Raw genomic sequence first — 16,873 nt, 5'->3', positions numbered from 1 at the left:
TCCATCTTCCACATATTCTTCGGGAGGTCTATATCAGGATAGGATCACCCGTCCAGGCTAGATCCTTTTTACCGTCAATTCATTTTAAGAGATCCATCGAATTTTCCTTCCATTCAACTGGGATTTCTTCCCCTTTTTATCAAATATATCAATGTTTCATCAATTTTCGTACAATGAACATTCAAATCATATTCACATCAATAACAAACATTTCAAGCATTTAAGAATATAATTTAAGTTACACGAACTTACCTCGATACTTGTTCGTAAACAAAAATTTACTAATCCCGAACTTTTTCTTTTCCTTGATCTAGCTTCATATTTGAATTTTATAGATCTAAATAAATAATTTTAATCATTAATCTAATACATTTCATGGTCATATGTAACATTCTCTATAATTCCATTATTATTTTTAGTGTATTCAAAGTTGTCTCATTGAGTCATAGTAACTAAATTATTTATATCTTGAGCTACGGAACTCCAAATTAAGATCCGCTAATTTTATCCAAAACTAGACTCACATATCTTCTTACCATAAAATTTTCAGAATTTTTGGTTTATCCAATAAGTACATTTTATTCTTTAAAGTTCCCCTATTTCACTGTTTGACAGTTCCAACCCCTCTTCACTAAAAATTAATTATCTCATTGTACATAATTTGGATGATGTTCTCGTTTGTTTCTTTTGAAAATAGACTCATTAAGGATTTACAAATATAAATTTAAGCTCCTAATTATTTTTCTCCAATTTTTTATGATTTTCCAAAGTCAGAACAGGGGAACCCGAATTCATTCTAACTTTATCTCACAAAATCTATTATATCTCATGATTTACAATTTCATTGCTTACACCGTTTCTTTTATAAGAAACTAGACTCAATAAGATTTAATTTAATGTTTTATTCATTCTCTAATTCGATCTCTAAAATTTTTGGTGATTTTTCAAAGTTAGACTACTGCTGCTGTCCAAAACTGTTTTGGTGCATGATGTTAATTACCATTTTTCCCCTAAGCTTTCAATAAATGATAATTTCATCCATTCTCAATGAACCTCTCAATTGAGCTTATTTTTCTCAATTAACACTTTATTCTATCACTTTAAACTACTTTATAATCTTTGGAAATCATAATTTTACCACTAGACTTTAATTCCAAACTTTTTCACAATTAGGTCCTACAAATCAATTTCTATTGAAATTACCTAATAAAATCATCTCATAAACAAATTAAAGCTTCAATTTCATGCTATTTCATCATAAAATTCCAGCACATATTCATAGAAACTTTCAATTTCATTCATAAAATCAAAACTAATGAATTTAGTAATAGGACCTAGTTGCAAAAGTCTTAGAAACACAAAAATTACAAGAAAAAGGAAAGGATTAACTCACTTGGTGCAAAAAATAATTAATTACCAGCTTGAATAAAACCCTAGGATGTTTTTTGACTGATGATAATGAAGAAAATATGAAGAGAATTCTAGATATTCCAATTTGGTCCTATGTTTATGTTAGTAAAATTTGTTATTTTCCCATTTTACCTTTATTTCACCAATTCTCCTGATTTTTCTCAGCTTATGCCGCCCAAAATATCTTCTTTTGGGCTTATTTGCAATTTATGTCCCTCCTCATTTAACAATTGAGCTATTTAATCTTTCTAGTAACTTTTACACATTTTTCAATTTAGTCCTTTTTACTTAATTGACTACCCAAACATTAAAATTTTCTAACGAAATTTTAATACCATATTACTAACATTTCATAAATATTTATAAAAATATTTTTGACTCGGTTTTACGAGATCGAGGTCTCAATACCTTGTTTTTACCCAATTTCTTCAATAATTTCTTTTTCTAACTAACCACTAAATCGGTAAAATTCTTCTATTTATATTTTCATACGATTTTCCTATCATATCAATATTCATGCAAAAATATTAAAATAAATTTATCTTTAAATCGAATTTGTGGCTACGAAACCACTGTTCCGATAACCTTGAATTTAGGCCATTACAACAAGTATCAGTCGATTGAGTTTTAGCTTGATTAGTATGGACATTGTTGTCAATGTAGGAGGACGTGGATTCGAGCGCGCTGAAGCACATTATCCTTCTATTTATGGGTTGGGGAGGGGCTATGAGTAATTCTAGGCATCATGTAAAAAAAGAGCAGATATGATCAAAACCTATAATGAGATTATTAAAAAAAAGTACAGGTACCATATTCAAATATACCCTATAGTTTAGGGGCTATTCATGTTATTATTCCGTTATTTTCAAACCAAATGTTTCTTAACCGCATTTAAATTCGGCCTTCTCAAATTCACTAGCAAGGCCTGATCCAATATATACAAAAAACAATACTAGAAAACTAGACCACCAAAGGGGAAAAAAGGGCCCAATAAATCACTAGCAAAGGACCAGAGGAGAATAAGAACCCTAGCCCCCATCCTTAATTTTGATCCTAGGGTTTCTTTGCTCATTTCAAATTACACTATCAGAAGCAATCAATCAGCCGAGCTCGAAACTCTGCCACCATGGGTCGTATGCACAGCCGAGGGTTTGTATTTTCCTCTCACACTTGATTTCATTATCCTCTGAAAACAAACCTATGATTACGTTGGTCGAATCTCTTCTATCTGCTTTGTCACTGATTTGAGTTTTTCTTTTGCAGTAAGGGTATTTCAGCATCCGCTTTGCCTTACAAGAGAACTCCTCCTAGTTGGTTGAAGATCTCTTCTCAAGATGTGAGTCACTTTGGTTTTTATCGTGCCTTTAATTTTATATACGATTTTTAAAACCTATTTGGTTTAGATTAGTGGTTGAAACGTACCTTATTATTTTTTGATTAATGGATATTTCATTGATTAAGTATTGGTCATGATTGAGAATATCGTAAGATGTGATGCAATTCCTCGATGGTTAATATTTAAGTTTGATAGTGCATTTAGTCCTTTTGTTACTCGGATTTAGCTGTGATATTAGATACGGATGTGGGTTTGAAATGGCTATATTCAAAATCTATGGCCGAAGCTATGTTGGGCATTGGTATTATTAGACGCAGAACTTCAAGGAAAGTGAAGAATTAGAGTAAGGTGGCTTTTAGTTGTTTTTTTGATTTTTTGATTTTCATATTTCTCAAATGTGGAATGATAATGGTCTTTGGACCTTATTTGTTGGTAGTTTAAGGCGTTACTGCTCGTTCATTTTGTGAATAAACCTCAAGTTGTCTTGACTTTCGATCATAAATTTTACCACTGAAGTGATGGGAGGTTTTTGTAGTAACTAATTGATATTTCCTTAGGCTCAGACTATTGCTTGTAGTTTTCCATTTAACATTCTAAATGCTCTCTTTCCCGGGTTTACATTATGTTAATTCGATTCTTTATTTTCCTTGAAGTGCTCTTGCTCAACACGTATTTGGCCATGAATGTGAGGGTATGATCCTCCAAATATATGGAAAATTTTTAAAAAAGTAAGCATATCACATACCCATATCGACACTTACTCTCAAATCCGAGTAACATAGGTTTTACATTGATGCGATGTGGAGTTGAAAAAAGTACCCTACTTTAGTTTATTCTGTCCATATGAAAAGTTTACTATTTTTTTGACAATATTCATTGATCTTGATTTGATCTTTTAGGTTGAGGAGAACATTTACAAGTTTGCAAAGAAGGGTTTGACTCCATCTCAAATTGGTGTCATTCTCCGTGATTCTCATGGCATTGCTCAGGTGAAGAGTGTTACTGGCAGCAAGATTTTGCGAATATTGAAAGCCCATGGTACACGTCATTGACATTTTTTGCTGTTGCATTTCCCTTATAAGTGATGATAAACAGTTGACTTATCAATTTGGTTTTGTCAGGTCTTGCTCCAGAAATCCCCGAGGATCTGTACCACCTGATTAAGAAAGCGGTAGCCATCAGAAAGCACCTTGAGCGGAACAGGAAAGACAAGGATTCCAAGTTTAGGTTAATCTTGGTTGAAAGCAGAATTCACCGTCTTGCCCGTTATTACAAGAAGACAAAGAAGCTACCACCAGTGTGGAAATAGTGAGTACTTTTATCCCTGCTTCTATCGATGTTCTTAACGTGTTTTAGGTTAGGATGCACGTGTCTTACCTGTGTATGCCCTTTTCTAAATATATTTCATATTTGGCGGATTGTACCTTGGTACCTATTTACAAATATGTGTAGGACACATACACGGTTAATAGTAATTTAACTAATGGTCTGAGGTATGGTCTTTTAGAAAATTTTGTTGACCTCGACACTGGTTATTTGAGTATTCTCTGGTCTCAAGATTTGGGGTTTAACTTGCAAACCTAAACATATTTTTCTTCATGCAGTGAATCTACCACTGCCAGCACTCTTGTGGCTTAGAGGTGGCACAGTTTGAACCATCTTCCAAGCGCTGCAGTTGACATTCTCCTGGATGCAGGGCTAAACTTTTGGTATTTATGCTTTTAAAATTTAAAGAACTAGTTCATTTGTGGCTTGAAAATGAGATACTTGGGAGGCAAAATATTATGTTTAGTGTGTCAGAATTATGTTTAGTTTTTTCCCTTCAAGTTGAAATGTTTTATTTTTGGTGTTTTTAATCTTGTCGTTTATTTGCTTTTAAGATCTAGGGGCGTACCAAGCTTTGCTGAACTCAAGCTGTGAAAGGCTTGAGCTTGTGCTTGACTCGAAATTCGAAATTTGAAATTTGGGTTGAAGTCAATCTAGTTTCACTTTTTAACTAGAGAGTAAAAATCGAGTTGCATGAGTTTGTTTATCTAGTGAAAGATGAGTTTTGATTACTCCTCCCATCTTCATCTTCAACTTCAAGTTTGAGTTCAAATTAAAAATTAGAAAAAGAGAAGAGATCAATGCATTTTATGCATTATTATTTTCAAGCATTAGGATAATTAAATTTGACTTTGTGATAAAATTCGACAATGGTTGAGACCTTTTAGGCACTATGTGGTTTCAAGAATCTAAGTTGTTTTTATTTGTTTTCAGAAAATGAAAAACACGAGGACATGATATCATATATGTTTTCATCTTATCAATGTAACATGAAACTAAGGTACAGCATCTCACTGTACCATCCAAACTCATCCTAAATGAGACCTCTAAGAATTGGGTTGGGTTGGGTTTAGGTATGGTTTCAAAATATTAGGCTTGTCCAAGAGGCCTGTTTTATTATTAAAAATTAATTAAATATAAAATATATATTTTAAGTTGTTTTATATGTTTTATGATTAAATTTTAATTAAAAATAATTTTATTATTTAAATTGAATTTGTGTTGGGTTGGGTTGCCTTGCCTTGGCTTGAAGTGCAAGCTTGACCTAAGTTGAGTTGGGCCCATTGGGTTGGGTGGATGAATTACTTGGTCCTTGGATAGGTTTAGTTGCAATTCAGTCCAACTCTTGGATTTTTTATATTGGTTTTAGGTCAAGGCCAGTGTTTTTTAAACTGAATTGGTGACCAAATCGGTCAAGTCATTAATTTATTAGTGTGATTGGTCTAAGTGGATTGATTAAAAAGATATTTAAAATTAAAAAAAAATTGGTTTAAACGTTCGGTTTGTATCGATTTTTAGGTCAATTAATTTAAAATCCCTTTCTCAAATTGATATTTTCATGGATTTCTGTTTGAGTAGGGTAAGATTTGTCTTCATGATTCAGGATCGGACTACTCCAAGATAAATACAAAAACAATGCTATATATTATAATAGCACTGTAATCCTGTATATTATTAGAGCACGCGAGGACTTTAAAATCAGCACATTTATATTCCCTTCAAATTTAATAATAAAATGCGCAAATAGAATTACAAATAATATATCCATGATCAAATTATTGTATAAACAAGTACATTAATAATCAAAATATATCTAACCTACACCTCACATGCAACAAAATATATATATATATATATATTTATATATATATATATTTTGTTGCAGTGGGTGGGATGAAGGTGACACAATTTGAATTAGTGCCAAACAATGTCTAACAGGAGCTTTAACGACCACTTCATATAAGTCAATACATGCATGTTGGAGTTTAAATCATAATGAAATTTGTATTTTGAATTTCAATATTCAAATATAATTGTTGTTGGTTACTTATATAACAAAAATGACTTATGTTGTATTTTTCTTGTGTACTATATAATATGTTCAATTTAATAGTTCATATTAAATCTGATATGAATATAATAAAAATAAATTGTACCTGTAGAAGTGGTCATTCTCATCCTTGTCACATCACGAAGGAATAATTATTTAGATGTTTTGAATGATAATTTGACATATTTTGAGTCCTAAAATTGTTTAGATGTATTATTGAATGGTTGTCGATAGTTTAAACTCGGTTTTAGATGTTTCAGATATGTTCTGGACAATCTACCTCCTGTGTAGTGGCATTCGACCTTTAGTGTCGAGTAATTTGTTCTCGGTGTCGCCACATCAGGAGATTAGTGTCACGACATCAGTATAGTGTTGTAACACCCATTTCCCAATGTCGCGACATTGACCCTGTTACCCTATTATGACCCGAATAAGCCCCGAATGACCTTCGTTTGTATCCAAATTTTAAAATAAGCCTAGAAATGACTTGACTAAATTCAAAAAGTCTATTAATGTTAAAGTAAAGTCTTGAATTTGATGATTGGATTAACTTAGTTCTAGCATCCAAATGTGACATCTCTTGCTCGGAACATATCGGTTCGTCCCGATTAAGGGGTGTTACAAAAAAAGGAGAAAAAAATAAGAGAAAGCAAAATAATGGAATATATATATAAAAAAGAAACTTAAAAAGACAAAAAGAATTAATTTACTCAAACATAAAAATATAAGGACTAATTGTGTAATTTGATCAGAAGTTTTCATTAAAATGATGATATAATGTTTCACATCTACTTATTACATTGTTAACAACAATTAAATCGAAAGCATTAGTAACTATATTATAACTTTGTTGAAGTATAGTGACCAAAAAAAGTAAGTCGAACTATACATTAGTGATAAAATTGTAGTTTAGCCGAATATCATTTAACTCACCAAAAACTGGCCAAATTGACTATAGCATATAAAAACTTACAATAATTTGACTCAATCCCAATGTTTTCAATATCGGTATAGCCACTCGAAATATGAGGTTGGACCGGCTAACCCGGGAATCAATTGAAGTGGCTAGTCGTATAGGTTGAGCTAATTTGATTTATTTATAGTTTTTTAATGATTTATTCAATTAAAGTGGATAAATCAATTGGACCGGTTGGATTGGAAACGGGTGGTCTAACCAATTCAACCACCATTCCAACTTTGAAAACCTTGTTCAACTACAAAATTGTTAAAAACAATTGAAGTACGGAATTGAGATTTAGTGTTTTGAGATAAATATTTTTATTAGTTTTATCCCTGAAAAATCTAAATCATTTTTAAAGGAATGTTGAGTAAAATTAAAAAAATTAATGGAGAATTTAAGTAGTGTGTATGACAAATATTAAATAAATAAAATATATTTTAAAAATAAAACAGTGGTTATCAATTCTAAACTAATTTTCAAAACTAAAAATTTTAAAATTGAGAATAAAATTAATTAGATTAGTTTAAAAACTAGATTTGATTTTGGATTTGGATTTAAATAAATATTTAAAAAATAGATTTAAAAGAAATTAATGTTTAAATTTAAAAAAAAACTTATCTTTCGTATAGTAACCAAGCCTATGTTTTTCTCCTATAAATACTTCTATGTACTATTTTATTATTCAGAATGAGTAATATGGGTTTAAAAATGTTGTTTTCTATTTCTTTTATTCGTTCAATCCATGGAACCATTTGTTTATGACGTCAACTTTGCAGGAGGCATTGGAGATGGAGAGAGTGATGATACAGAGGTTTATTTTCTGCTTAAATGCTATAGTTGAGAAGTTTACGATATTTTGATTGTTTATTTATATAACTACTTTAGGCCTTCAAGAATGCATGGAATATTGTCTGTAGTTCGCATATCTCTTCAGGGGTATTTCGTGTTCCTTATGGACAAAAGTTTTTGTTGCAACCCTTGACTTTTAATGGTGAATGTCGACCAAAAAAATATTACTTTTCAGGTAATAATAATTATTATTTTCATCTTTCTTTAATTCTATTAATAATATTATTTACAAAATTTTTGGGTTGGGTTGTTCAGATTGATGGTATACTCATTGCCCCAACTGATCCATCTTCATGGAAATGCAATGATACAAACTGTAACAATTGGATAACCTTTCAACATTTTGATGGCCTCATCGTTCAAGGAATCGGAAGCCTCCATGGCCAAGGACAAAAATGGTGGCAAATGGGTTGCATGCATAATAATGTGGTATACTATTATTTTGGATTTTTGCAGCTTCTTAATATTTGCTTCAACACAATTTTATATAATTTCTAATTATATTTATCAATTTTTCTATGTTGACATGACAGCTTTGCTCATCCAAAAATAGGAGATTTTTCATTTAGTCTCCAATTTTATTTACCTTTTTATTGTTTGTTTTGCTTAGGGTTTTGCCATCTTAGACTCTAAGAATGTGCATATTAGTGGCTTAACTTCCGTTGACAGTCGAAAATGGCATATTTCAATTGAAAGATCTTCATCCGTTCATGCCTCTAATCTCAACATCAAAGCTCCAGAAGATAGCCCCAACACTGATGGCATTCGTATCCAACATTCCACCAATGTCACCATATCCTCCTCAACCATTAAGACTGGTATATAAAAAATAAGTATTTATTTTCATAACATAATATATGTAGACAAGTATTGGGTTTGACATTTTCTCTTCTTTTCTTTTCAAGGTGATGATTGTATAGGAATTGGAGATGGGTCAAAATATATTAACATTAATCGGATTCTTTGTGGTCCAGGTCATGGAATTAGGTATTTTTATTATTATTATTTTTATGAAAAAAATTCACATTTTGTTTTTCACTCTTATAGAATTAGATATTTTGATTTAAAAATTTTGTTTTTTACTTCTCTAGTTTTTATTTTTCACTTTTAGTATTGGAAGTCTTGGTGAAAATGGAAGGAGGGAGACAGTTGAGAGAGCTAACTTTTGTACTACAGAGAATGGTCTTAGAATAAAGACATGGCAAGTAATTAAAATTTTCATTAAATGTATTTTATGATTATTTCTTTTACATCATATTTAACTAATTATCATGCTATGTGTGCAGGGAGGACATGGATATGCAAGATATATAAGATTTGAACATATATCGTTTAGTGAAGTAATTAGACCTATTATTATTGATCAATACACTTGTCCTCCCCATCAACATTGCAAGAATTATGTAAGTTTCATTTTAGTCTCTTCATGAATTCAATTGAATATTCAATTTAACATATATATATTGTAATGATATTTTTGCATTTTGTTTTTTAATTTTACATAGTACAACTGTGAAAATTAGCAATATCTTGTACAATGATTTAAGAGGGACAATAAACGGTGAAATTGCGGTGGAACTTTCATGCAGTAAGTCAGTTCCATGCAAAAATATTCGCATGAAAGACATACACTAAAAAAAGGTCTTTCACAACTAAATAGGTTTTAATATTCATTTTATTTTAGTTTTCTTTTCAATATTTTACTTTTTTATAAATACTTTTCACAAGTGAAAATGTTGTACCATCACTTGATTCAGAAAAAAGAAATAAATTATGAAGTATAACTAAGAGATATATTTTAATATAGTTTATATATTCTAATTAAATTTTATAAATAAATATTATTTATTATTTAAAAATATTTTAAATTTATATTTCATATATTAAAATATTAATTGACAGATATAATATTTTTTATATTCTTACTAAAATATAATAATATTAATTAATTTGAACATTATTTAAATGTATATTTGTTACTTGATAATAAAAACAATTTTTGACAAGAATGCTAAACACTTAAATTTTAACTTTTCAAGAGTACTTCTCAAAAATATTTTCCATAGTATTTTTCAAAAACATTGCTAAATTAGCCATTAAAACATATTTTAAACATATTTGAACTATATAACTAGAATACAATATAGAACAAACTTTATTATTGTTATTATTATTAGGCTTAATTCACAATTTAGCCTTTGAAGTATATTTTAAACTATATTTCATATAGAAATTTTTTTTGTCCTAACTTGGTACCTAAAGTATCAATTTCCTCTGTTTTTAGTCCATTTGTAATGGGCGTTAAAAAATTCTGTTAGGCAACTTTGGCCAATGAAACAGTGCCACATGATATGTTTTAGCCAATGAAAAAATGTCACATGACAATTATGTTTATTTAAAATAAATATATTAAATTTATATTAAAAATAAAAAAGTTATAATATTAAATATTTAAATAATTTAAAAAAACTTGTCTTTGGCCGATTGTTGACCGGTCGTTGAGCGAGAGTTGACCAAGGTTGAGCAACCACATGACACAATTAGAACAGTCCTTTTTTATTTTCTAGTATTATATATATTACATTGATTAAAAATGTAAAAAAATCATATATAATATATATATTTTTAAAAAGTTTAAAAACAATTTTTTATAAAATTCTAAATATATAATTCTAAATTTTAAAATAAAATAATATATAAAAATATAAAATATTATTGCAAATTACTTGAAATTTAAATACTTTTTAGAATTTTATAATTATATATTTCGAATCTTATAAAAAATATTTTAAACCTTTATTTAAAATTTCTTTTATAATTTTACCAACTTTTACATTTTTGTAATAATATTATTAATTTCAACTAATTTCTTTTCAATTATAATATTTTTTGTAATTTTATTTTTATAAATTTATTTCTAGATTATATATATTTCTGATTTTTATATATTTATTTCTATTTTTATATTTTTAATGTGTATATTCATTTAATAAAAGGAAATATTTAACATCTATCAAAAAAGGGACTGAAAATATATAAAGAAAGTATATTTTAGGTACCAAATTGAGAATTTGAATGTACTTTTAAGTACCAAATTGAAAAAAAGAGTCTAGGTAGGGGTATAGTTTTTATTATCAGTGCAGAGTGATTTCAAAATGTGAACCAAATTATCCACAAAGGAAAAGCAACAACATAGAATTAATGTGCTATTTTATTGGAATTTCATACAACAATGAGATCAGCATATTCATATAATTTCTGAAAAGGGCCAAAACTACAACAATTTCATTCCATGTTAAAAATTAAAAATTAAAAATATATATAATAATTATAAAAAAAAGAAAAGAAAAAAGAGATTGTTCAAGTGTTGTTTTGATACAGCATCTGCCAATTTCCCAGTGACCAAAAAATATCACCTTATATAAGATAAATGTGGAACAAACCATAATCTCAAAGCAAACAGAGATGTTATAAAGCAATTTTATAAAAATGATTCAGAGAGGATCATATCATCCTACCGTGATGCCGCCGATTGGATTATCCGGCAGCTTTCTTCCCACCGGAATAGAAACTGGTATACCACTTCACGAATTTCTTCAATCCGGTCTGCAAATCGGTTGTAGGCTTATATCCGAGCTCCCTTTGAGCCAAACTAACATTGGCATGCGTAAATTGAACGTCCCCGTTCCGTGGTAACTTCATAATGTTCCTCTTCACCTTAACCTTCAAAAGTCTCTCCAAGATGCTCACGAGAGTGGAAACCGGCACGGGCGAAGTATTCCCTAAATTATACACTCTCAATTGAGCCGGACCTTTCTTCTTCCCACCGGTACCGGTACTCTTCTCAGCAGTATCCAAAGCAGCTAAACAACCTTTCACAATGTCATCAATGTAGGTAAAATCCCGAGCTACCGTACCGTGGTTAGCAGCCTCGAATATCGGTATCGGTTTCCTTTTCAAAATATCCCTAGTGAAGAAGAAATACGCCATATCCGGCCTTCCCCACGGTCCGTAAACCGTGAAAAACCTCAAACCGGTTAATGACAATCCATATATATGATTATAAGTATGTGCAATCTCTTCACCAGCTTTCTTAGTAGCAGCATATAAACTAGCAGGTTGATCAGTTCTATCTTTTTCTGAAAATGGGACTTTATTATTGAGACCATAGACTGAACTTGATGAAGCCCATACAATTGCAGGTTGTGGATTAGCAGATTTGCATACTTCAAGTAAATTAACAAAACCGGCTATGTTACTATGCACATAAGAACCAGGGTTCTCCATCGCATACCTTACACCAGCTTGAGCAGCTAAATGCATAACATGGGTGAAGGCGACGACCTCAAAAAGCTTCATTAAAAGGGCTGAATCGTTGATGTCGCCTTCTACAATGAAAACCCCACTGCGTTCAAGGAGTTCTTGGCGAGCTCTTTTCAATGACGGGTCGTAATAATCGTTGAAATTGTCGAGCCCTAGGACGCCGTCGCCGCGTTTTTTCAAAGCGGATGAAACGTGGGTTCCAACGAAACCGGCCGCTCCGGTGACTAAAACGGAGAAACCGTTACGGGAACGGACTCGGGCGGAAGAACGGACCCGTTTTTCCCATGCGGGTCCGCCCCAATTGTAAGTACGGAGAGAACGGCGATATGGATCTTGAAGGAGGGGATTTGAAGATGGGGATCGAAAAAAGAAGATCAAAATCAAACAGAAGAAAACAATTGACCAAAAAGTGAGCTTCGCAAGTGAAGATTGCCAGTGCCACCTCATTCTACTGTGAATGAAAGGTGATTTTTCCATCTTGAATTTCCCCGGTGTTGATGGAATGTCGTCGAGATGAGACATAATTTCTTTTCTCACGAGCTTGAATTTAGGGTTTTTAAAGAAAATGGGTAGCAAAGATTAACGGCGGCGTGACGGCGGCGGAAAGGTATACTCTTTTTCTTGCTACTTCTTTTCCATATTCCGATCAAAAAAAGGAATTTTTTTAAAATTTCTTGAGCTTCAATGGCGATTTTCAAGATTTGATATTGCTTGGATTATTCATGGGATACCAATAAAGTGAAAATTCAACTGGTTTTAAAGAAATGGGGTTGTTTTGATTTGGTAAATAAACTCCATACGATGTTTTAAAATTTTCTTTTTTTTGTTTTTTTCGTTTTCTCAACTGAGAAAACGAAGGAAAGAAACAAAGAAAAAGAGAGAAAACAGTAAGAAAAATGGTGAAACCAAATTAGTTTTTTCTTCTTCTTCTTTTTTCTATAATTTGATTGTTGTATTTTTGTTTTGGGGCCAATTTGTTTGGTTGGGGGAAAATTAGGGATTTTACTATTTATTTAAGGATTAATGATATTTTTGAATGGTAAACCCTTAAATTTGGGCTGTTATTCAGCTTGGGGATTAGTTGTTGATGGTCTGGAATGATTAAGATATTCATATTTACTGTAAGAGGGTTTTTTCCCTTAAAATAAAGGGTAAATATAAAAAATAGTCACTTTTGTTTGTCTCCGATTATATTTTAATCACTTACATTATCGTTTTGTTACGAAGTAGTCACTCTATCGTTAAACTTCATTACCTCCCTAACGACAGTCTTACGTGGCAGTCCAAATGGGTTTTAAATGTTAATTTGGATGTTCTACATGGCAGTCTAAATTAAATTTATTTAATTAAAAATATATTTTCATCCTAACAACTGAGCATCCAAGTTGGCATTTAAAACCCATTTGGACTGCCACGTAGGATTGTCATTAGGGAGATAATAGAGTTTAACGGTAGAGTTATCCCTTCATAACAAAACGATAACGTAACATTTCAAACATAAGTGACTAAAATATAATTTGAGGCAAATAAAAATGACTATTTTTATAGTTTACCCTAAAATAAATGAAAAAAAATCCTCTTGCCTTCCATTTTGTTTTCCTTTAAAATATATATATATATATATATTGTATTTTTATGTTTTTCTTATGAAAAGTAATAATAATTTGATTAACAAAATTTTTTTTACTAATTAGCTAAATTAATGCTTTTTGGAAGGGAATATAATTGAGGCTTTGAATCTATCTATCTTTTTAGACAATCCTAAATTTTTGTTTAAATGTACTTTTCGAACTTAATATATTTGTATACCTCCGAATCTTCAAATTTTGAATCATAATTTGGTTTTTAGTAATATTTATTTTTCCTTTCCTTTTACAAAATTTAGGTGAGAATAGGAGGGCACTTTTCGATTAAAACCCAAAAACTTATGAAATCATTCCAATTGGATTTTTTTTTTTTTTTGCTATGAGTGCTTTTTTTTTAATTATTTCCGTTAGTTATCGATTTTTTAGTTTTTAAATTGACTCGACCAAAAAAATTAATTTAATTTAATATTTTTTTAAATTATTTAAAATATATTTAAAATTTATAAAATAAATATAAGTTATTTAAGTCCAATGTCTAAAGTTGGTTATTTGACCAAACCAACCAACCAACTTAGGGTGAGTTTGGATGGGCGATGTGTTTACCTGCGGTTAATGTAAAAACAACGGTGGTGGTGAGATTAGATATTGTAGCAATACTGTAATGTGAGACAAAAAAGTAAACTAAACGCACCGCACCGCACCCAATCGCTCATCCAAACCCACCCTTAAAGTTGATTCGATTATATCGATTTTTGAGCTTTAATTCGCCTGGGTCAATTTTTGTAGATTATGATCGGTTAAATCAATTTAATAAAAAATGATTGAAAAAATCGCATGCTCTCCTCTAGGTAAAAGATAGAAAGTAACATTTATATTTAATATTTGACTTAATATAATATTTGGTATCTGAACTTTTTTTTTGTCCAATTTAGTACCTACATTTGCTGATTTTACCTAATTTATCACCTTTTTTTTTGTTCAATTTGGTGCCTAAACTTGTCAAATGTATATAAATGTACCCCAAAATACAAACAATGTTATTCTTTTATGAGGTAGAAAAATAATCAGTGTATGACCAATGATAAATGACATGAAATTTCTTTCTAAATTTCAAATGCTCCTTTACTTTTAGTCTAATTTATTTTAATTTTTAATATAACATAAATATTTTATTTTGAATTTTTAAAATTTTTGTTTTATTCTTCAATATGCCTTTGTTAAGTAAATTTTGAGCATGTTGTCTACGAAACAAAGGAAACTTCAAATAAATATTATCATTCCTATCATTAAATTTCATGTCACATGCAACATGTTTGTTCATACATTAGATATATTTGACCCTTATAAAATAAACTAATGTTATTAGTATTTTGAGGTAATTTGTATAACATTTAACAAATTTAAATATCAAATTGAAAAAGAAATTAGATATTAAATTGAGAAAAATACCAAATTGAAGTACTAAATTAGGAAAAAGAAAATTAAGCCTTAATATTTTGTTGAACTGGTTTTACTTTTCTGACTTGACATGATAAAAATATGTTAACATGGTCTAAATTATTATTTAAGATATATAAATATTATTATAAAAATAATAATGGGTTTACAATAATAATTCTTATTAACCAAATATTAATATTTTTGAAATAAATAAAGAAGCAAGAAAAGTAATAAGAAATATAAGAGTAAAAGAGGAGTTCGTATTTTATTTATCAATAAAGATGTGTAAAGTACTTTTCCAAAGTCTATATTTATAGGCACAAGAAATATAAATGAAATAAAATTTAACTTCTCATGAATATTAGATTTCTAAAGTACATTAAATTTATCTTGATCATTAGTAGATAATGTGTTTCGTTAAAACCTTACTAAGATAAAAACCACATGAGAAAAAAATTTTAGTGAAAAGTACAAATATTTACAATACACATAACATGTTGTCTCATTAAAAACATTATCGGAAAACCCAGTGAGACAAAATATTGGTTAAGAGGAAAATAGTATAACATGTATTTACTCTCCTCATAAAAACATCACATAATATCTAAAATTCTACATATTCAATCTTGAATATCGACTTCTCAAATAATCACTTGAACGCATTTGTTAATCATTTAATCACCATTCATTTTAAAGTCATGGGTGAGGAACAATTTTGGGAAAATATAATTTGATCTCTTCAATTATTTCAACAATAATCATAATAAACATTGATCATGCTCCTTCTATAAAATACAAATAGGTATTTTGGATTATTTTTTAATCATTCTTCAACTACTATTCACTAGAGGTGCTCATAGGTAGGCGGGCTCGGCTCAGCCTCACTGACGGCCCGCCCAAATATGGGAGGGTTTGGGTAAAATATAGGCCGAAATATGGGTTTGGGCAAAAAATGAGGCCGTTTAGAAAAGCGGGCAGACCTCGGCACCACTTTTTGGCCCAGGCCACCTGACCCCGACCCGACCGATATAATAAATATATATATATTTTTAAAATTTTAAAATATTTTTTACATACTTTTTTTTATTTTTTTTAATTTTAAAATATTTTTAAAATACTTTTTAAAAATTTTTTAATTTTAAAATACTTTTTTTAATTTTTTTTAATTTTAAAATACTTTTTTTTAATTTTTTTAATTTTAAAATATTTTTAAAATATTTTTAAAATTTTTAAAATAAAAATGGGCCGGGCCGGGTCGGGTCCGGGCTTATGATTTTTTCCCGGGCCAGGCCTGGGCAAAATCTTAGGCCCATATTTCAGGCCGGGCCCGGGCCTAGGACCCGGGCCGAAATTTTTTTATGGGCCCGGCCCACACCTGGGCCGGCTCGGCCCATGAGCACCTCTACTATTCACTAAGTTAAATTTACCAAATATGTTCAAATCATTTTAATTCCTATTAATTTTACTCAAATGTATCGAATAATTTCTTGAGAATTTCTATATGCTTTTAGCATTCTAAATTCTTCAAATATTTCAATATAAACTTCCATTATATAGCTATTCATATAAAGATTAGAGGTAATCATGGGCCG

The 16,873-nt window shown here is 30.0% G+C and overlaps 3 protein-coding genes across 3 annotated transcripts; 2 read left to right on the top strand and 1 right to left on the bottom strand.

Moving 5' to 3' along the window:
* Nucleotides 1–2,394: 2,394 nt before the first annotated feature.
* On the top strand, nucleotides 2,395–4,724 carry LOC105790334 (40S ribosomal protein S13). The gene is made up of 5 exons (XM_012617890.2): nucleotides 2,395–2,559; nucleotides 2,674–2,746; nucleotides 3,646–3,784; nucleotides 3,868–4,054; nucleotides 4,351–4,724. Exons 1-5 carry the CDS (start codon nucleotides 2,537–2,539, stop codon nucleotides 4,382–4,384), a joined length of 456 nt encoding a protein of 151 aa, XP_012473344.1. The 5' UTR covers nucleotides 2,395–2,536; the 3' UTR covers nucleotides 4,385–4,724.
* Nucleotides 4,725–7,825: 3,101 nt separating this feature from the next.
* LOC105793072 (probable polygalacturonase At1g80170) lies at nucleotides 7,826–9,246 on the top strand. The gene is made up of 6 exons (XM_052634475.1): nucleotides 7,826–7,894; nucleotides 8,188–8,361; nucleotides 8,543–8,750; nucleotides 8,838–8,919; nucleotides 9,044–9,133; nucleotides 9,219–9,246. Exons 1-6 carry the CDS (start codon nucleotides 7,826–7,828, stop codon nucleotides 9,244–9,246), a joined length of 651 nt encoding a protein of 216 aa, XP_052490435.1.
* Nucleotides 9,247–11,197: 1,951 nt separating this feature from the next.
* LOC105790333 (UDP-glucuronate 4-epimerase 3) lies at nucleotides 11,198–13,172 on the bottom strand. Its single transcript, XM_012617888.2, has one exon. It carries the CDS (start codon nucleotides 12,775–12,777, stop codon nucleotides 11,470–11,472), a length of 1,308 nt encoding a protein of 435 aa, XP_012473342.1. The 5' UTR covers nucleotides 12,778–13,172; the 3' UTR covers nucleotides 11,198–11,469.
* Between the last annotated feature and the right edge of the window lie 3,701 nt (nucleotides 13,173–16,873).

The sequence above is a fragment of the Gossypium raimondii genome, chromosome 8 (assembly GCF_025698545.1).
Source record: "Gossypium raimondii isolate GPD5lz chromosome 8, ASM2569854v1, whole genome shotgun sequence".
Lineage (NCBI taxonomy): Eukaryota > Viridiplantae > Streptophyta > Magnoliopsida > Malvales > Malvaceae > Gossypium > Gossypium raimondii.
Note: the sequence above shows the minus strand (reverse complement) of the source record. Positions and strands in the feature narration are given on the sequence as shown.

Bases quoted from the DNA above. Each gene is read 5' to 3' on its own strand.
- LOC105790334 (XM_012617890.2), top strand. From the start codon at position 2,537: ATGGGTCGTATGCACAGCCGAGG. The intron at 2,560-2,673 runs GTTTGTATTTTC...TTTCTTTTGCAG, and splicing joins GGTCGTATGCACAGCCGAGG to TAAGGGTATTTCAGCATCCG. The intron at 4,055-4,350 runs GTGAGTACTTTT...TTCTTCATGCAG, and splicing joins CTACCACCAGTGTGGAAATA to TGAATCTACCACTGCCAGCA.
- LOC105793072 (XM_052634475.1), top strand. From the start codon at position 7,826: ATGGAACCATTTGTTTATGACGTCAACTTTGCAGGAGGCATTGGAGAT. The intron at 8,362-8,542 runs GTATACTATTAT...TGTTTTGCTTAG, and splicing joins GTTGCATGCATAATAATGTG to GGTTTTGCCATCTTAGACTC. The intron at 8,751-8,837 runs GTATATAAAAAA...TTTCTTTTCAAG, and splicing joins CTCCTCAACCATTAAGACTG to GTGATGATTGTATAGGAATT.
- LOC105790333 (XM_012617888.2), bottom strand. From the start codon at position 12,777: ATGTCTCATCTCGACGACATTCCATCAACACCGGGGAAATTCAAGATG.